The 22,624-nt window shown below is 38.7% G+C and overlaps 1 protein-coding gene across 9 annotated transcripts in view; it reads right to left on the reverse strand.

Annotated features, from left to right (window-relative positions):
- CCSER2 (coiled-coil serine rich protein 2) overlaps positions 1 to 22,624 on the reverse strand; it is a 194,794-nt gene that overhangs the window by 150,576 nt on the left and 21,594 nt on the right. For 8 of the 9 annotated variants that reach the window (XM_055275495.2, XM_055275494.2, XM_055275493.2 and 5 more), the window contains one exon: positions 1,066 to 2,524. In XM_055275495.2, the coding sequence (XP_055131470.1) occupies positions 1,066 to 2,485 (1,420 nt within the window). In that variant the 5' untranslated portion in view covers positions 2,486 to 2,524. Of the gene's footprint in view, positions 1 to 1,065; positions 2,525 to 6,928; positions 7,012 to 22,624 lie in introns of all 9 variants that reach the window. The other variant, XM_063638141.1, reaches the window with a different exon arrangement.

Raw genomic sequence — 22,624 nt, forward strand, 5'->3', positions numbered from 1 at the left:
GATATATCATAGCAAAAAAGCTGGCTCAAAAAAAGCACTCATAACTATAGCATTTTCTATATCCTAAGCAATAAAAACATCAAGAGCCAAAATCTTTAAAATAACCTACTGAAATATTTTCTAATAGAGGAAAAGAAAATTCATTTAGTCATCTTTCACTTCTGTAATATTTCCAAAAATGTAAATAAACCCTCATATTCCTATATTTCCCAAGATATTTATTTTTAAACACTGGCCAGGAAACTCCTTTTCCTCTGTGTACACTATTTAACTTCATAGATTAAATAATGTAGGGTACTCATAATTGCCTCCCTATAAGGAAATAAACTTGTTCCGGCAGTCTCTTTTAGAAGACCTACAGACAATCAAGGGTTTGTACATGCATTTCTATGCATGATCTAGTCCCCTGATTATACCACATGTCTATATCTAATCCCTTTAGTTGTTCTTTATTCAGGTATATGGGCATACAAATACCAAATACATTTTCTCCAGCATTTAGTAACAGGATAACCAAACATAAGAGGAAATGTTTAACAGGTATTATTTCACTTTCTTCAGTTTAATAAATAAATAAAGCTCTCTCAGAAAGTGTATCTACAAAAATTGCTAAACAAGAAAAATTTTCTAGGATAAAAAAAATCCATCAGATTAGACATAACCTATATTATCTCATTGTATCCCCTTTGGTATAGCTTTACTCTTAACAAATAGCAATGAAATGCTATCCTAAGAGAAGAGATGGTTTGTTTAATGGCATACCACACTGGTTGAGGTAAGCAGGGGAAGTCATTTAGAAGCACTGCATATACTAAGCAGGAATAGGCTGTGTTTAACAGCCAAAGAACAACAAAGTTAAGAGTGGTTTTATTAATATTGTCTTGGATAGGGTGAAAAATGGGGTATGGAGCAAAAGTCACAGGAAAATAAACGTTGCCCCACCTCAATTTTGTCTAGACCCTCCATGAAACTGATAATATCTTGAAATCTGAAGATAATCCTAAATGTAAGTTCAGTTATATTATTTAAAAGAAAGCAAAAAAACTTAAGATAAGTAATATTTACCAGAGACACTTATATCTATCCATTCATCAGTTTTACTGAAGGCTTTTTCATTTTCCTTGGGGGAATCAAATATATCCTGTGGTGGCCCATTTTCATGTTTCTCTTCTTTGAGAGACATTTCCTCTGGAGTTATTCTAGTTCTGTTGGAGTCTTCTATATCTATAAAATCATCACTAAAGTCTTCACTTAAATCATTCTTATCAGAAGATGACAAAGATGACAAGGAAATGTCATCCACATCATCAGAACTCAGGTATCTAATTTTAGCATCATGTTTCATGGTCTGGTTGTTTTTTGTTCTGTAACTTTCATTTTCAATCAGTTCTTGGTCCTTATTAGCAGCTCTGTCCTTAGCCAAAACTGTAGCATCTTCCTCTACACATGTGTCAGCAGGTGAATTTTTATTTCCATCAACTGTCATAGTCCCAGAAAATGGAGATCGGCTAGATTTCAGTAGAGAGGGATGAACCATTCTATAACCTAAAGTAGAAGTTACACCTGGGCCATTTGGTAAAGCCAACTTCTTTCCACCAGCAGCATAAGGCCTATTAAATCCATACCCCAAATGTTCATTCCCATTGAGTACTTCTGGCTGCCGGGAATTTCTTGTTAGCATACTTGACCGTAGAGGCACTCTAATGGATAGCTGTTGGTTCTGATAAGGCTTTGTAAGATCCACAGCTCTATTAAAGGAATGTGATCTGGTTATAGATGAAGGTGGAAGGAATGAATTCTGAATGGAATGTGAAAAACTTTGCGACCTTACCATTTTTTCACAATTAATAGATTTACTACTGTCTGGGGATTGAGCTAAGCTTTCTCCAGAACTGCTTCTGGTGGCACAGGAGTTCGCTCTAGGCCTTTGCATGCTACCAGCTGACCGGTTTCCATAAAATCCATTCAACTGTGATTTTGGAGTACTGACCGAAGAATATGAAGTCCTTCCTAATAATGTGCCTTTGGTGAATTTACCCAAATTAGACGGTCCAGAAAAAGACTTTTGGTTTAGCTCCTCTGTAGATGACACAAACATAGTGGATGGCTTTGCTAACTTTGATGTGAATAAAGAAACACTTTTCAAACCTCCCTTTATCCCATTTTTATCAAACATTCCTTGAGTAGGAACACGTTTTTCAGGATCAATTATTTTATCATGTGAATTTGGAGTATTGTTAGGCTCTTCGGCACCTTGTGCACAAAGTTGATATTTATTTGCTTTCCTCCAATTAAATGAATGAGATGATGGACCATCAGAGCCATTATTTTTTATGTAACTTTTGACATTACTATTCTTGGAAGTTCCTAATAAGTTAACAGGTGTCCCATTTGGCATTGGCTGCAATGTACTTCTTACAGATTTTGTTCCATACTTTGGCAACTTGGAACCCAAAAATGTCTTGATTTGTGTTTTTTCTTCCATGAGCTATAAGGTGCATTTGTTCTTAAAAGTTGATAGAATCTGTGAAGAGAAAAAAGTAGTACATTAAACATTCCTAAATAAGGATAATTACATGAATTATTACATAATATGATACTTACACTTTTATATGCAGAAAAGCCCAAAAGCTACTCATGATTCCTACAGAACTCCTGGCAAATACCAAATGCACTAATTAAATTAATAACTTTATGTTGGAAGAAAATAAAGAACACTTTTATAAACTTTTATAAATGTATGCTATGAATGACAGCAAGATCCAGAAATAATAAAATTAAACCACCAAATTTGACTATGTAAAAAATAATACTTACAGAGTACTTCTTCCAATTTCCAATCGAAATAATTTTTTCATTTTGGGTAAAAGTTTCTCCTTTAAAAATAAGAACATACGGAAAGCCACAGCCAGTGCACTCAGGCAAGAGAATGAAATAAAAGGCATTCAGATTGGAAAAGAAGAAGTCAAACTATCTCTGTTTGCCAGTGATATGATTATATATCTAGAAAATCCTACGGACTCCTCCAAAAGATTCCAAGATTTGATAAATCCAGTAAAGTCACAGGTTGCAAAATCAAAGTACACAAATCAGTAGCACACCAACAATGACTAAGCTGAGAATCAAGAACTCAATCCCTTTGACCATAGCTGCAAAAAAATAAAATAAAATACCTAGGAATACTTAACCAAGGAAGTAAAAGATCTCTACAAGGAGAAGTGCAAAACACTTCTGAAAGAAATCACAGACAATGCAAACGAATGGAAATACATCCCACACTCGTGCATTAGAGGAATCCATATAATGAAAATAACCATGCTGCCCAAAGCAGTCTACAGATTCAATGCAATTCGTATCAAAATGCCAACATTATTTTTCCCAGAATTAGATAAAACAATCCTAAAATTCATATGGAACCAAAAAGCAATCTTAAACAAAAAACCAAATCTGCAGGCATCACATTACTCGACTTCAAATTATACTACAAGGCTACTATAGTAACAAAAACAGCATGGTACTGGTATAAAAGTACATATGTAGAGCAAAGGAACAGAGTAGAGAACCCAGAAATAAAGCCAAATACAATCAACTGACCTTTGACAAAGCATACATAAACGAAAATTGGGAAAAGAACCCTTATTCAATAAATGTTGCCAGGAAAACTGGATAGTCACATGTAGAAGAATGAAATTGGATCCCTATCTCTTACCATATACAAAAATCAACCCAAGATGGATTTAAGACTTAAATCCAAGGCATGAAACCATAAAAATGCTAGAAGAAAATCGAGGAAAAACTCTTCTGATATTGGTCTAGGCAAAGAATTTATGACTAAGACACCAAAAGCAAATGCATCAAAAAAATAAATGAGACCTAATTAAACTAAAAAGCTTCTGCTCAGCAAAAAATAATCAGAGTAAACAGACAACCCACAGAATGGCAGAAAATACTTGCAAACTACGCATCTAACAAAAGATTAATATCCAGAATCTATAAGGAACTCCAACTAATCTACAAGGAAAAAAATAATCCCACCAAAAAGTGGGCAAATGACATCAATAAACATTTTTCAAAAGAAGGTATACAATGACCAAGAAACATGAAAAAGGCCGGGCGCGGTGGCTCACGCTTGTAATCCCAGCACTTTGGGAGGCCGAGGAGGGCAGATCACGAGGTCAGGAGATCGAGACCACGATGAAACCCCGTCTCTACTAAAAATACAAAAAATTAGCCGGGTGTGGTGGCGGGCGCCTGTAGTCCCAGCTACTCGAAGAGGCTGAGGCAGGAGAATGGCGTGAACCCAGCAGGCGGAGCTTGCAGTGAGCCGAGATTGCGCCACTGCACTCCAGCCTGGATGACAAAGCGAGACTCCATCTCGAAAAAAAAAAAAAAGAAACATGAAAAAAATGCTCAACATCACCAATCATCAGGGACATGCAAATTAAAACCACAATGAGATATCACCTTATCCCAGCCAGAATGGCTATTACTAAAAAGTCAAAAAACAATAGATATTGGCATAGATGTGATGAAAAGGGAACATTTAGGTTCTGCTGGTGGCAATGTAAATTAGTACCACCTCTATGGGAAACAGTATGTAGATTTCTCAAAGAACTAAATCTACCATTTGATCCAGCAATCTCACTACTGGGTATCTACCCAAAGGAAAACTGTATCAAAAAAAAAAAACCTGCATATGTATGTTTATCACAGCAAAAATTCACAATTGCCAGATGTGGAACCAACCTAAGTACCCATCAACCGATGAGTGAATTAAGAAAATACACCATGGAATACTACTCAGCCATAAAAAAGAATGAAATAATATCTTTTGAAGCAACTTGGATGGAGATGGAGGCCATTATTCTGAAGTAATTCAGGAATGAAAAACCAAATACCATATGTTCTTACTTGTAACTGGGAGCTAAGTTATGGGTATGCAAAGGCATACAGAGAGGTATAATGGACACTGGAAACTCAGAAGGGGAGATGATGGGAGAGGGATGAGAGATTTTTTTAAAACTACACAATGTAGTAGGGCACAATGTACACTATTTGGGTGGCATGTGCACTAAAATCTCAGACTTTACCACTATACAATTCATTCATGCAGCCAAAAATCACCTGTTCCCTTAAAGCCAGTGAAATAAAAGGTAATTAAAGAATATATTATTTTTTTAAAAAAATACATGATTTTATAAAAGCTAGAAGACATTTGAAAAACCTTAATTACTAAAGCCATGAGAATTTTTTTTTATTTTTAAAACAACTGATTCCAAGTCAACCCTGGCCTAAGAGGCAGAGTTCCTAAAACACGTTATTATGTCAAAAGTAAATATTTAGAAAATCATACAAATGTTCAAGTATAGAGTGAAAAAAGACTAAAGAACATCCTGTTACCAACAACTAATAAAAGATATATATATATATATATATATGTGTGTATGTGATTTTTTTTAGCAGAAAACCTACCAGTTACACACTGTAATACAAAAAACTAAACTAAGAACCTATAAAGTTTAAAAAGTAGCGGACAGAAAAAAATTCTGTATGGTACAGTATGATAGTTAGCCTGATTACTGCCTGGAAGCAGTAGTGAGAAAGAAATGTGAACTAAAAAACTTGAAAATTTTAAGAAATACCTCTAGTATGGATAGAAAAATTTGATTTGTCATGCCCTAGAAAAGTTGAGGAAAAATATCCTGAGCACAGAGGCTTCAAAACCTAGGCAGAGGCATCACCAGGATCTGCCAACTTCTAAGGCCCTATACTGAGTTGAGGGAAGGATCTGAAGCCCATAGAAATGTACTATACCCTCAGCAGTATGAAATGAGACTGGTATAGGACATTTCACACAACTACAGAGATGGGAAAGCACAGGGCCACAAAGGGCAAAAGCAAAGTCTTGACCTAGGTATCCAAATTAAGCCTGAGCAAGGCAAAAAGAAATGCCCACACAATCATATAAACAGTTTCTTGTAACACAGAACAACACAGAATAACCATGCATCTAATGAAACAAAAGCCCAAAGATGAAAAGACAAAACAGGTAAATTGAAAAGAAAGGCTTCAGCGTTAAGGAAACCAATTAAGAAGAACAATGAATTTGAAAAAAAAAAAAAAAAAGAAAAATCTTAAGGTAACAAGAGTATATTGAGGAGGCTAAGGTGGGTGGATCACTTGAGACCAGGAGTGTGAGACCAGCCTGGACAACATGGCAAAACCTCATCTCCACAAAAAAAATACAAGAATTAGCCAGGCATGGTGGCACACACCTGTTGTTCAGCTACTCAGGAGGCTAAAGCGGGAAGATCAACTGAGCCCACGAGGTCGAGGCTGCAGTGAGCCGTGATCAAGCCACTGCGCTCCAGCCTGGCTGAAAGAGTGAGACCCTGTATCAAAAAAAAAGTATCGAGGAGAAAAAAAAGACAAAGATATCGAATTAGAAAGAAAATGTAGGACACAGCCTAAACAGAAAGATAATTAGTATCCCTGAAGTAGAATAACTAATTAAATGGAAGAGAAAAGGCAGGAGGACATAATAGAAAATATCCCTAGAATAAAGGTGAAAAAAAATCTATGGAAGGAAAGAAAAAATATACCAAATCACAGATGCAAATACGTATCCTATTTAATGAAATACCAAGGATAAAGAAATAATTCTCCAGAAATACAAGTAGAGAAAAAAAATCACCTTTAAAAAATTTTTTAAACTTGGAATATACAAAGGAAATAACTGGATATCCTTCCAAAGAAATGCTGGAGCCTCTGGGGATAACTTAATCCTATAGGAATCACATTAATTTTACCTTTAAAAATTTATTCTAAATTCACCACTTCCATTCCACAATTTTAGTTCGTATACTCATCATTTCTTCCTGTACTACTACCAAGGATTCCTACATTTATGTCAAGATTCCAACCTTACCTCTATTCAAACTGTCAGCAGTTATCTTCTTAAAGCACAGATCTGGATCACGTACTTCTACTGATTAAAAACCATCTGTGAGACTAGAACAACAAAATAAAACCCAAAACTCATTGTACAGGGAGCAAGATACTCTATTTGGTTCTACTTTATCCTTGTTGTATACTTAAGCCAAGATAACGTTATTTGTCGTTCCCAAAAATCCATCCTATATTTTCTAACTTCTAGGCCTTTGCTAAAGACCACTTGGAAGATTCTATCCTCAAGATCCAAAATCACCACATCCACCAATGTTTCCAGTTAAAATTAATCTTACATCATTCTCTATTCTCTTCACAGCAGTAATATAGCTGAGTTTGTCTTCTAATTGTGTGCATGTCTATTTGACCCACAGGAAAGTAAACCTGCTGAGAACATAAACTAAGTCTTATATACTGTACTTTGAGGCCAGCTACAGGACTACAAATTTAACAGATCCTCAACTTTTAAGTAAGTTCATAACTTCTTAATGTAAATTAATTCAACAGTAAGGAAAGACTAAAAAAGAACTTTGTTTTGTGGACCTGTGATTGACTGGTAATAGCTCCCTTGGGCAATATGTTGAAAAGGATTCTGAGGCCGGGCACAGTGGCTCACGCCTGTAATCTCAACAGTTTGGGAAGCTGAGGCAAAAGGATCGCCTGAGCTCAGGAGTTGAAGACCATACTGAGCAACATAGTGAGACCTCATCTCTACTAAAAATTTAACATTAAAATTTTTAAAAAACAAAAAGGATGCTGAGGTCAAATCTAGCTTCTGAAGTAGTGACATGATCAAGCAGCAATGTTTGCCAGGAGCAGAGCAAGGGACAGTGGCAATATCCATGCCAGACAACTGTCTTCCTCATTTTTGATAATGGTCTTTTCCACAAAACATACTACCATACCCACAACCACTTTCAGTATAAACATAAGAAAACTGGTATTAATATTACATATTAGGGTCATTTTGCAAATCAATAAATAATACATGTTAAAGACTAAAGAGCCTGTGAGTCAGAAAGGCTTTAACATTTCTCCGCCTGTCACAAGTAGACCACGGAAAGAAAATTATATTCTTTCCTTTCTCTATGCCTCTATTTTCCTGCCTGAGATGAGGGTAATACATGTTATCTCCCAAGAGCATCTTCAGTATTAATAACTTAGAGGCACAAGATGAGCCCAAAGGACAGACACACTGTTACTAGTGTTTGTGGCTCCACCACTTTGTGGGGGTAAAGAATAATGTTAGAACCTGAATGTGCTATTCTCTATGAAGAATAATGATTTCTAAATGTACAAATAATTGCAACACAAATGACATCAATCATCTTGAACTTTGGTCTTAAGATAAACTAGTCTGACAGCTCCACTATGAAGTTTACGTTATGAATATTATCACTTCATTTGTTGATGAGCTACCGTCTGTCTTTAAATGTTCATGAAATTTTCCTTTATATTTGCTTATAATTTTGAAATAGACATTGTGAGTCTGCTTCATTTTGGAAGCCATGCTGTCTTTGATGCACTTTATCTAATCTGTAATCTGTTAGGTGTCTAAAAAATCCATTCATTAACAATTTGAAAAAATATATGTTGCCTACATCATCTAATGATATAATCTCTGAGACACTTTAATACCATCTGTGAGCTTTAATTTAGTGGTGAACTAAGACTAATATCTGGACCAGTGCTTGAAAATGTCTGAGTTTTTTTTAGTTTCTGTAAGAATAATTTTTTAAAGTATAGCAAATTCACAGTATTGGTATTTAATATTTAAAATTTTTTTTTCAGGCTGGGCATGGTGGCTCAGGCCTGTAATCCTAGCATTCTGGGCAGCTGAAGCAGGCAGATCACCTGAGGTCAGGAGTTCGAGACCAGCCTGGCCAATATGGTGAAACCCTGTCTCTGCCAAAAATACAAAAATCAGCCAGGCGTGGTGGCGCACACCTGTAATCTGAGCTACTCGGGAGGCTGAGGCAAAAGAATCACTTGAACCCGGGAGGAAGAGGTTGCAGTGAATCGAAATCACACCATTGCACTCCAGCCTGGACAAAAGAGCGAGACTCTGTCTCAAAAAAAAAAAAAAAAAGAAAAAAAAAATTCAAAAATACTTATAAATGCCTTTTCTTAAAACTGTAAATCAAGTTTCTCACTTTTAAAAGAAATCCACAATTGGATAAGGGAAAAGCAGCAGCAAATATTATTAAGCACTTACATGACAGGTACCATGCTTACCACTTCATCCTTTTTGTTTAATCTTCATAACATTATAAGGTAGTAGATTTCTTCCCATCTTAAATAGCTAAAACCAAGATTCAAAGAGGCTAATACACTTGTCCAAAGTCACAAATTCACAAACTGTCAAAGAGGATTCGGGTTCAAGTTTACCTGATTCCAGGGCCAATGAAAACTGCCTTCATGACAAACGAATGAAATACAGTCAGTGAGCCACGCAATGATGTTACAGTCAATGATGGACTACATTTACAATGATGGTCCCATGAGATTACAGTGGAGCTGAAAAATTCCTATAGCCTAGTGACATGGTAGCCATTGTAACATTGTAATGCAATTACTTTATTTTTCACATATTTATTGTATCCTGTTTGTACAGTGTTTATAAAGTCTATACTAGTGTGCAATGATGTCTTAGGCCTTCACATTCACTCACCACTCACTCACTAACTCATCCAGAGCAACTTTCAGTCCTGTAAGCTCCATTCAAGTGCCCCATACTGGTATACCATTTTTTCTCTTTTATATAGTATTTTTATTGTACCTTTTCTATGTTTACGTAAATTTAGATAAACAATTCCTTACCATTGTGTTACAACTGCCTATAGTATTCAATACAGTAATATGCTGTACAGGTTTGTAGCCTATAAGCAAGATAGTATACCATATAGCCTTGGTGTGTAGTAGGCTATACCATCTGCATCTGTGTAAGTATACTCTATGATGTTCACAGAACAATGGCCTAAGGAGGCATTTCTCAGAACAGATCCCCTTCGTTAAGCGATGCTGCCTGTATTCTGAGAAGCCTACTGACAGCAAGGGACAAGAATGAAGGAAGGGACTGAATGGCTAATGTCAAAGGAAAAGCATAAAGACTGCAAAGGACCTAGATATTAATTACAGAAATTTAGCAGAAGAACAGTAAGAGCTGTCACTTTTTCAAACTCCTTTCATATCCATTACCTCATCATCTGAGGAACCACCCACTCACTGTCTTTTTTTAGTTTTTCAAATAGTTTTTTAGAAGGTATAAATTGTCTTCATTTTAGGGGTTTAAACAGACATAAACTCACTACTAAGTACAAGAGCAATTAACTGAAAAACAATACTGATGACTACACACATATAAGCCGTTACTTCGGAAATCTGCTTTCAAGTTCAGACAACTAGATCAGAATTTAAAGTGATTTTTTTTAACCTTGTGTTACTCAACTACTTCTTTCATATCCCCTTTTCCCATTTTTTCCTGGCTGTCATCTGTGGCATAAGCTGATTCAAAGGCTTGATTATAGCAATTAAATAAGCAGCCAGGCGTGGTGGCTCACACCTGTAATCCCAGTACTTTGGGAGGCCCAGGCAGGTGGATCACCTGAGGTCAGGAGTTTGAGACCAGCCTGGCCAACATGGTAAAACCCCATCTCTACTAAAAATACAACAAAAAAAAAATTAGCTGGGCGTGGTGGCTCACATCTGTAATCCCAGCACTTTGGGAGGCCGAGGCGAGTGGATCACCTGAGGTCAGGAGTTTGAGACCAGCCTGGCCAACATGGTAAAACCCCATCTCTACTAAAAATACAAAAAAAAAAAAAAATTAGCTGGGCGTGGTGGCAGGCGCCTGTAATTCTAACTACTTGGGAGGCTGAGGCTAGAGCATCGCTTGAACCCAGGAGGCAGAGGTTGCAGTGACCAGAGACTGCACCATTGCACTCCAGCCTGGGTGACAATAGTGAAACTCCATCTCAAAAATAACGTAACATAACATAAAACATAACATAAAATACCAATAAGCAAAATGGACAACTTTAGCCAAAGGTTTAAAATGGTGCACTTACTTCCAGATTCTTCAAAGTTTTAAAGAGGACATGCCATGCTCAACACAAAGCCTCTTTATTGTATCAGTATAACCTTTCTGTGCTCCAGCTACAACTTCATTTTCACTCACATAAATGGAGTTCAAAGTAACTTGTAAAAGTTAGGCTCAAAAGGAATTTGTGGTTTAAGAACATTAAATAAGGTTATTATACAGATCCAATGTATATTACTTCCTGAAATTTAAATTTAAAAGAACAAAAATGCTAACAAGTAAAGAGGAACCAGAAGTTCCCCTGGCCAAACCATAAAAATTTCTCCCTCCAAATTTTACCAGTTGGTACAGGAACACAAAACTCAAATACCTGTGGGGCATGCAAACGTCATTAATGTGCGGAGGGCTAGGAAAAGATGACACATGCCAAACTACGTCAATATTGACCCATATACTGCCTTTTAAAATAGTAGACAAGTATAACAATTAAGTACAGACATTTTACAAACACCAGGTCAAATCACAACAAGCAAACATTTAACATTTCAGTCTATATAGGATCTGCTTGAGCAAAGTTCCCTAAATTAAATTAAATGGGCAGTAGGGACAGGGCCATAGGAGATCCAGCATCAGGAAGAAGAGTAACAGGAGTAACATTAACATGGATGGAAGACTACCAGGCCATAAATTCACTAATGGCACATACTGGGTTTGATTCACCAGAGTACATTACTCAAGCCCCAGCTTGCTCAGTATATGACAAATAGTAAATATCTAAACATGAAACATTTTGTAAAGATCTACATACATTAGAATTATAGTTTCATAGAAAAATGTTAGTGAGGCCAGGCACGGTGGCTCACATCTGTAATCCCAGCACTTTGGGAGGCCGAGGTGGGCAGATCACTGGAGGTCGGGAGTTCGAGACCAGCCTGATCAATTTGGAGAAACCCTGTCTCTCCTCAAAATACAAAATTAGCTGGGCATGGTGGCGCATGCCTGTAATCCCAGCTACTCGGGAGGCTGAGGCAGGAGAATCACTTGAATCCAAAAGGCAGAGGTTGCAGTGAGGTGAGATTGCACCATTGCACTCTAGCCTGGACAACAAGAGCAAAACTCCATCTCAAAAAAAAAGAAAAATGTTAGTGGTAGTTTCCACATAATAGAATACAACATGGTAATGAAGACCTAATTATTGCTATATGCAACAATACAGATAAAACTAACAGGATCCTTTAAACAAGAGAATCCAGAGACTTGAGGATAAATATAGTGTGATTCCATTTATATGAAGGTCAGATTTCCATTTTCGATGTAAAAAGCTGCAATTAATATCACTCCTACCTAAAAACCTGGAAGAGCCAGATAATTTTCAAAATCATAACCTTTCATAAGCCCATCAGAAAGCTGTTATTATAAGGCAAGCAAGTCAATCAAATTCCAAAGGGAGACAAGCCCCTCCCAGGAGAGATGGACATTTAACAGTTTCGCTTTTGGCTGAGCATAAAAGAAATGACCACCATAAAAAGGAGTAATAAGCTAACATTTTAATGTCTGCTTAAAAGCCAAATGTGGACTAGCACCAACAGCAAGCTCTTCCTCATGGGCCTCAACCTAGCATTCAAGAGAAACATATAAGAAAGCCCCCTCTTAATGGCACAGGCATGCAGGAGGTGATCAAAGGCTGCACTGGAACAAACACAAACCCTCTCCCTTCCCTGCCTCCTTCTGTCCTCTGAAGCAAAAGCCTTAAACTGCTGGGGAAGAAGCAGCAAGACTTCTCACCCAGGGCACAGGAAAAAACCCAGTGCATGTGGGGGAAACAGAATGGAATGGGAGAAATGTTCAGTTGATCCATTTATGTGAGGGTAAGGTAAAGAACTGATTAAAGTAATGATGATAATATGTGTTAGAATACAGCAGTGGTTCCACAGTGCTTGTGTGTATCAGAATCACCCAGAAGACTTCATTAAAACAAGATCTCTGGACTCCACTCCCAGAGTTTCTGAACCAACATATCTAAGGTAGGGCCTTAGGAAAAAGTATTTTTAACAAGTTTCCAGGTGATGTTGATTCTGCCGATCTGGAATTCATACGTTGGAAATCCCTGGGACAGAGACTAACTCTGCAAGAGGGGGCTAACTGAAAAGGGGTTGACTGAGATGTTGGCAACTTGATCTGGATGGTGTAAAATTCACCAAGAGTACATCATTTAAGATTTATGTATTTTATTGTATGTAAGTTATACTTCATTTTTTAAAGCTTCTCTTAAAAAATTAAAAGCCTCGCTGGGCGCGATGGCTCACGCCTGTAATCCCAGCACTTTGGGAGGCCGAGGCGGGCGGATCGCGAGGTCAGGAGATCGAGACCATCCTGGCTAACACAGTGGAACCCCGTCTCTACTAAAAATACAAAAAATTAGCTGGGCGAGGTGACGGCGCCTGTAGTCCCAGCTACTCAGGAGGCTGACGCAAGAGAATGGCGTGAACCCCGGGGGACGGAGCCTGCAGTGAGCCGAGATCGTGCCACTGCACTCCAGCCTGGGCGACAGCGAGACTCCATCTCAGAAAAAAAAAAAAAAAAAAATTAAAAGCCTCAAACTGCTTCTACTCCTATAAATTGTAAAAATAAGCCTTATTGCAAAGACAACTTTTTTCTACAAATTGATAAAAGAAATAAGCATGTATCCTGCTCTTCTTGTATTTCAAAGTAATCAAAAAATTGACGGAAAATCTTCTTTATAGAAGAACCACAACTAATAAATACAGAAAAAAAGAATCACAAAGTAAGAAAATCTGAAACACTCCATTAAATATCAAAACACCCCTCAAAAAAGGGAGTGTGACAGTTAAAACTGAAACTATTAAAAGGTGAGTGGTAAATAACACCAGGGATTAATTATGCTGTTTTCTCTACACATGATGTTTGAAAACATCCATATATAACTTCTATTTAAAAAAGTAAACCCCAGCCGGGCACAGTGGCTCACACCTGTCATCCTAGCACTTTAGGTGGTCAAGACAGGTGATCACCTGAGGTCAGGAGTTCCAGACTAGCCTGGCCAAGATGGTGAAACCCCATCTCTACTAAAAATACAAAAATTAGCTGGGTGTGGTGGCAGGTGCCTATAATCCCAGCTACTTGGGAGGCTGAGGTAGGAGAATCACTTGAACTCGGGAGGCGGAAGTTGCAGTGAGCTGAGATCGCACCACTGCACTCCAGCCTGGACAAGAGTGAGACTCCGTCTCAGAAAAAAAAATAGAGTAAAAATAAAAAAGTAAACCCCAAATAAGGATGCTTTCATCAGGGAAAGAGATAGGAAATAAATTTCAGCACATTCTACATTATCCTCCTTCTCTTAGCATTCATTTTCATTCTCTCTCAGGAGCACCTGCATACTCCTATTCAGAGAACTCCCAAACCCTGGATCTCTACATTTAACTCCTCCTACAAAAGACAAAGGACTCTTGAATTAGCAAAATCATAAACTTCTAACTACCCTGACCAAGGCTGATCAGCAGTAGCATCAATAACACCTAGAAACGTGTTAAAAATAGATTTTCTAAGGCCTTACCTTAGATATAGTGTTCAGTAATTCTGTAGAGCCCAGAGATCTTGTTTTAATGAAGTCTTTCAGGTGATTCTGATACACACAAACACTGTGGAACCACTGCTCTATTCTAACCCCTATTATCGTAATTAGTTTAACCTGTTCTTGACCCGACCCTCACATAAATCAACTAAACATTTTTTACATTCCATTCTATTTCCCCCAGATACAATGGACCTTCAGAGTTGCAGGTGCACCAGGGGGAGATAAATCAAGTCCCCTCCCAATTCCACAACTGTATAAAATACTATTGATACAGTAATGCCTGAATTAACTCATCCTCGGGGAATTAAGTAATCCTTTGGACATAAAGCACTTTTTAAAAAGAAAAAAAAAAAGTGTATGTCCTGAAAATTAGATGTTCCTGGTCTTGAGTCATTTCCAGTGGGAGAAAGTTACATCAATCTTTCTGAAGAGCAAACTTCACTAAGCAAAGCAGGGTCCTAGGACCAGGAGACAGTAAATGCCTAGGTTCACAGGTCCCACATACAGAAACTCCTCTACTTTCGACTCACAAGCTTCTGTACATATGAACAAAGCAACCAACTGAAAAAAGTTTCTCAGCAATGCTGGACACCAAAGGAAGATGTTAGTGATTGTTTACAAAAAGAATTTATGAACAGCCTTTCAGAACTTAAACTGTTTGTAAATAAATGAGTTTCTGTACCTGAAAAGAGTGGAGATGGTGAATGAGGCAATCACATTACGTGTCTGTGTCTGGGTATAATTAATAAATATATATATACACATATGTGTGTGTGTGTGTGTGTGTATATTTAGATAGGGTTTCACTGTCACCCAAGCCGGCATGCAGTGGTGCTATCACAGCTCACTGCAGCCTCAACTCCTGGGCTCAGGTGATCTTCCCACCTCAGCCTCCCAACACACATATATTTGAATTTAGACAAAGTAAAATTACTTTCCAGAGCTAGAGGAACATTAATGGTGTAGGTGATTCCACCCATCATTCCACTCTATAAAAATATACTTACAAAGTGAACACATAGGAAAAGACATGAATCTCTTTCTCCCTCAGTAAGTCTCAGTTTATACATGCTTGGCACAGTATGAGCAAATTACCAACAGTGAGATACTACTATCTGAAAATGGGTATTTTTTGCAGAAGCCAACTCTCTGAACTGACCAACTCTTTGGTACTCAACCAAAGCTGCAAGAAAAGATAACCAGGTTAAATTTACGTCACCATCTGGTTTCTCAACAGCAATTTTGACTATACAAGATTTTTAAACTCCATGCTAACTTTAGACCCTAACCTCACCCAAAATATCCTATTTCATAGTTATCTATGTCTTCCAAACCACTGTAGGCAGGGGAAAACAGAGGTGAGCAACTCAAGAGGCATGTGTGTTCTTTACTGTCTAGATGGATAAATTCCACCTAACGGGAAAGGAAAATCTTACTTAAAATCGTGCATTAAACCACATTCTCTTCTTCAACAGAACTACTTTATGCTTTCCATAACACCATTATGTTACCCATAAAAGCATTATTTGTCTACTAAATATTTACTGAACATCCATTATGTGCAGCAACTGCACAAGTTATTGTGGATACAGTTGTCACAGACAGATATGAACCTTGCACTCCTAGAGCTAATGGCCCAGCAAAGACTAGACATTTAAAAACACAAAAATATGGCCGAGCGCGGTGGCTCACGCCTGTAATCCCAGCACTTTGGGAGTCTGAGGCGGGCGAATCACGAGGTCAGGAGATCAAGACCATCCTGGCTAACACGGTGAAACCCCGTCTCTACTAAAAACACAAAAAAATTAGCAGGGCAAGGTGGCAGGTGCCTGCAGTCCCAGCTACTCGGGGGGCTAAGGCAGGAAAATGGTGTGAGCCCAGGAGGCGGAGCTTGCAGTGAGCCGAGATCACACCACCACATTCCAGCCAGGGCGACAGAGCGAGACTCCATCTCAAAAAAAAAAAAACACACAAAAATATAATAAATGTCATAAAAAAGAAATATGAGGGCATACACTGGGAAGCAAGTCCAAGTCCAATGGAGGGAAAAGGGAGGTAGGGAATTTTCAAGGTTTCTATGGACGGTGTAGTTAGTCATCAGCCCCAATTATTCAACTAATTGTAAAGGTTTATGCCTGACTTGTTGGGAGTTCTGGGGCTCACAGACATGTGTTCACACATATAGTCTTGTGTCTGAAATGCACTACCCCTCACCCTTCACACATTCTTCATGGTATCAAACCGTCTTTGCAGAAGCCAAACTCACCAGCCTCAGATGTGGGCTCTCGTTTCTTGTTAACACATCAAGTAATGCCCCTCAGACACTTAAAAGTTTATTTTCCCTCCACTGGAGGCCAAGTTCTTTGAGAACACAGACTGACTTTCATTCACCTGCTGCCTCAGTGAAGCCCTAAGACATAGGCTGGCACCTAACTGGTTCTTTACAAATGTAGGTTAAAAGCAAGAATAAACAGCATATTCCTTAACAGTGTCTTGTTAGGTATTTTACTAATTTTTACCTCAAATTTACATTATCAGCACATCTATATGTATATATACACACACACATAAAGCATAACAGCTTATCACACAATTGGCAGTATATTTCAATTAATATCTGAGGTCCTATAGAACTGGTTTATAAGCTCCTATTTATAGGTTCCTGTTTACATAAGTAAAACAGGTACTAATGCATAATATTGATTTTTTTCCACCTCTCCACAAACTATACTGGGTTACTAACCCTAATGAAGAAACCAATCTCTTCCCTGATAGCTTCCTTCTTAATAACGTATTCTAATTTAGAATCTCAATCTCTACGCATATCCATGACATCTGCTTGTTTCATTTTTTTGAAGAAGGAACTTAAAACTTTTGGCATAAAATGCTTTTTAAAAAAAATACTAAATTACAAAAGATATAGAGTATGGCACAGTTTTGGTCTCAGTATGACTATGCTCTTCAAATACTGGCTCCCTGTACGATTTAGTTACAAAACGTTTTAGATAATTGCTCACACAATTCTTAATGGCAACTAGGACACACATACACCTTAACATTTTTTAAAAGTAAAAATCCTTAAAATAGTTAACAGCATTTAACCAATCCCCAGGGTACTGACGCTGACAATCTGCTTGATTTGCCAAATACCAAAGTGACTAAAGTTAGGTGCAATGTTTGCCTCTATAAATTAACTATAATGACCATCAAATATCTTATTGTGCTTAGGACTAACAGAACTCAACTTCTTCCTTTGTAAAGAGGCCACGCTTAATCCACTGCAAATCTCCACCTCAGATTAATACAACACTTTTTTTTTTTTTTTTTTTTTTTTTTTTGGAGACAGTTTCACCCTTGTTACCCAGGCTGGAGTGCAATGGCATGATCTTGGCTCACTGCAACCTCTACCTCCCAGGTTCAAGTGATTCTCCTGCCTCGGCCTCCCAAGTAACTGTGATTACAGGTGCCCGCCACCACATCCAGCTAATTTTTGTATTTTTAGTAGAGACAGGGTTTCACCATGTTGGCCAGGCTGGTCTCAAACTCCTGACCTCAGGTGATCCACCTGCCTCAGCCTCCCAAAGTGCTGGGATTATAGGCGTGAGCCACGGCGCCCGGCCTCAACACTTTTTTATAAAGTAACTATTAAGACAAGATCCTGAAAAGTAAAGAAGGTACACACAGTACTTGCCATAAGCAGCCTATGATCTAGTAAAGGAGAAATGCTGTCATTACAGCAATGACTTAAAATACATTCATTTAGTTATTAAACATTTATTGAAAGCCTATTATGAATCAGGCTCTAAGATACAGGTTGTGGATAAAATAAGACCTTCCAATATAAGGGAAAAGACATGTAGACAAGAGAAGGGGAATGAAGTACTTTAACTGCTAGAGCAGAGTATATGGGGTAGCACATGGGGGAACAAAAAAGAAAGTGCTTAACTGGGAGACAGGGATAACATAAATGGCTTCGTAGAGGAGGCAATGCTTGAGCTGAGTCTCAAAAGATAAATAGTAAATAGAAATAAAGACACTGAATGTGAAAAAACAATACAGCCTAAGAGCATAAACAAAAACATAGAACCAGCATGACATATTCAGAAAACTGTTGTTGGCTGAACAATGGTAGTGAACAGGGTTTCAGAAATGCATAAGAAGAAAGGAAGAATAGTGGAAAAATACAGCCTACAGAGTGGCTTATGTGCCATACTAAGAAGTTTGGACTTTACTATGGGCAATTAGGAAACTAAAGGGTTTTAAACTATTAAAAAAAAAGATCTGACCTGAATTTTGAAAAGTCACTTTGATTTAAGTATGCAGGAGATGGGTTAAGAAGGGGAGATGGGTTAAGAGGTTACAACATAAGAAAGACAACAAAGACTGTAGCAAAAAGGTACAAAAGATATCAGCAATATTAAATCTAAAGAATTTTGTCACAACAATGGGCACAAAATGAGAGCATAATATTTAGCAAATAAATGGATGAGTGATTGATTAGATGTGGGAGATAAGAGGAAAGAGCTCAAAATTCTGGGCTTGTCTGACTGGACATGATGTTTTTCCCCAGACATGTTTGCCTTTCATTGAGGGCAAACATTATGTCTGGGGAAAAAGATCACAAACTTAGCATGTCAAGCTAACTTTGAGGTACATTATCTAGAGAGCATATGCGAGGGTGTTTACTGGTCAAAGGAGTCTGAAATGCAAGGGCAAAATCTGAAAGGAAGATGATGATTTGAAAGTTATCAGTAGGGGAATGATGGTCAAATTTCCCACCAAAAACAAGCGAGGTCACCTGGAGAAGATGTACAACAAGGAGAGAAAGGCACGGTCCTGGTATCACCAACACTTAAAAAACAGATGGGGGGAAGCGGGGGGAGGGGGGTGGCACAGAGAACGTATGATCTAAGCGTAAAGAAGAGAACTAAAAAAGTAATTTGAAAGAAACTTTGAAGATAACAAGCAGTAGTGTCAAATTCCACATATAAGTAAACTAAAAACCAAAAAGAATAATTGGGCTTGGTAGTTTACAAATTTGGTCACCTTTGTCAAAGCAGTTTCAGGAGACAAGATGAGGACAGAAATCTGACTACAGCAGGTTTAAGAATAAAGAGATGAACAGTCAGGAAATATATCCTATTCTTTCAAACAAACCCTATTAAAAAAAAAAAAAAAAAAGACAGTAACTTGAGACAACATAGAGGCAATCTTCTTTGTTTTTCTGTTTTTTGTTTGAGATAGAGTCTCCCTCTGTCACCCACCCAGGCAGGAGTGAAGTAGTGCAAACACAGCTCACCGCAGCCTTGACCTCCTTGGGCTCAAGCAACCATCCTGCCTCAGCCTCCCCTGTAGCTGGGATTACAGGTGCGTGCCACCACACCTGGCTAATTTTTGTATTTTTTGTAAAGAATGGGCTTCCGCCACATTGTCCAGGCTGGTCTCCAACTCCAGAGCTCAAGTAATCCACCCGCCTCAGCCTCCCAAAGTGCTGAGATTACAGGCATGAGCCACCATGCCTGGCCTGGGTTTTTTTTTTGTTTTTTTTTTTTGTACCCTCTTTTCTGCAGGAAAAGAGCTCAAAGAGGAGGTTAAAAATAAAGAAAATAGTGGGGAAAATATTTGGAACAAGATCCCACCATGAGATCAAGGTGGGCTTCCAGTCCCATTAGGAGACTGAAAATGCTTAAGGGGAAAACAAGGCAGAAGTTCTGATTTACAGCTAAGTCCAGAAGAAAGTGGCAGCTTGATGGGAATGGTAAACATTGTGCCTATGGTAGCCATGCTAATTGCAGGCCCCACTCACCCACCTAAGTCAGGACTGGCTAAATCTGAAGGGTGTGGAAATCACACCTGCAGCTGAATGGGGCTGCAGGAAGTAGGTACTAGGTCTTACTAAACGTTATCAGCAAACTCAACCAACAAAAGCATACAGAACTTGAGCAATACAAGTAATTTCAAAAACATAAGCATAATGAAAATATCTACAACATATACTCAATAGCCTAATTAAAGACTCTTTTTTTTTTTTAATACTCAGCATCTAGCACAGAGCCTGGCATATAACAGATGTTACTACATACAAATGAATAATGTCCTGGGGCTGGCTCAGGCTGCTATCTCAAGAGACAGGAACACCTGTGGAAGACAGGTTATACAGGATCTCCATGACCAAGGCAAGAAACTGTCCTTCCTATGCAACCAGAAGGTGGAAAGGCTTAACTGTCCCTGCTGAAAACAAAAGAGGAGAACATGACTGTCAGGGCCCTTAATGATAACTAATTTTTACCAAGTAGGTGTATGTGTAGCACTGTGCTATTCACTTATAAGAATTGTATCTTAGGCTGGGCACGGTGGCTCACTCCTGTAATCCCAGCACTTTGGGAGGCCAAAGCAGGTGGATCACCTGAGGTCAGGAGTTCGAGATCAGCCTGGCCAATATGGTAAAACCCTGTCTGTACTAAAAATACAAAAATTAGCCAGGTGTGGGGGCACATGCCTGTAATCCCAGCTACTTGGGAGGCTGAGACATGAGAGTCAATTGGATCTAAAAGGCGGAGGTTGCAGTGAGCCGAGATTGTACCACTGCAATCCAGCCTGGGTGACAGAGACTCTGTCTCCAAAAAAAAAAAAAAGAATTATCACATCTTAACCTTAACCTCCTACCTTAACAACTACTAGATAGGTATATTTATTCCCATTTCACAGATGAAGAAATAGCTTTAGAAAACTTAAGTAATTTGTCCAAGTTCACATAGAGAGTCAGGAATCAGGACCACTGAACCTGTCAGTGGCACTTAATATGGTAAGAGGAGGTGGTGGCGGCGGCAGCGGTGGTGGTAGTGATAGGTACTCTTTGAAATATAAAGACACTACCAACAAACTTTTACATATACAGAAACCTTGCCCACTCACCGAGAAGACTGCTCCCCACCTCATTCTTCCTACTCCCCAAGTGCTTCTCCAATAACTAGCAGGCCTGAGGAGACACTGCCACCTAATGGCCAGTGCCATGAACTATGTCTTGTGGCCCTGTTCCCACACCTCACCTTGGCTCCTCTACCTTCAAGATTGAGCCTCAAAAGGATTGTATGGACACAAGTCACCTTTCTTTTTTTTTTTGAGACGGAGTCTTGCTCTGTCGCCAGGCTGGAGTGCAGTGACGCAATCTTGGCTCACTGCAACCTCCGCCTCCTGAGCTCAAGCAATTCTCCTGCCTCAGCCTCCTGAGTAGCTGGGACTATAGGCGTGTGCCACCACACCCAGCTAATTTTTTTTATAGTTTTAGTAGAGACAGGGTTTCACCACGCTGGCCAGGATGGTCTCGATCTCCTGACCTCGTGATCCGCCTGCCTCGGCCTCCCAAAGTGCTGGGATTACAGGCGTGAGCCACCGCAGCCAGCCTACAAGTCACCATTTTGCCTATCTTGCTCTCATGAGTGATCCATCCCACACAATCTCTTATTCTGGCACTATCCATAGAACACTGTACCAAAAGAAATGTTCTCCATCTGCCCTTACCCAATACATGTATCTGCCCTGTCAATACAGTAGCCACTAGCCAAATGTGGCTATTATTATAATGTGATAAGGCCACAAAATAAGCATTCTTAAACTACATTAAAAGAAATACAGTCTTAATGCAGACTACTGAAATCTCACTTAATTCTAGTTGGAATGACATTTCCAAGCATTATATTTTCTCCTTTCTTATTAAACTAATTATAAAATACTCTATATTTTAAAATTTCTGGGCCAGGCATGGTGGCTCATGCCTGTAGTCCAAGCTATTCAGGAGGCTGCAATGGGAGGATCACTTAAGCCCAGGAGTTCGAGTCCAGCCTGGGTAACACAGTGAGACCCAGTCTCTTAAATAAACAAATAAAGCCAGGTATGGTGGCTCACACCCATAATCCCAGCACTTTGGGATTTTGGGAGGCCAAGGTGAGTGGCTCACTTGAGGCAAGGAGTCTAGAACTGCCTGGCCAACAGGACGAAACCTCATCTCTACTAAAAATACAAAAATCAGCCAGACATGGTGG

The sequence above is a fragment of the Symphalangus syndactylus genome, chromosome 4 (genome assembly GCF_028878055.3).
Source record: "Symphalangus syndactylus isolate Jambi chromosome 4, NHGRI_mSymSyn1-v2.1_pri, whole genome shotgun sequence".
Lineage (NCBI taxonomy): Eukaryota > Metazoa > Chordata > Mammalia > Primates > Hylobatidae > Symphalangus > Symphalangus syndactylus.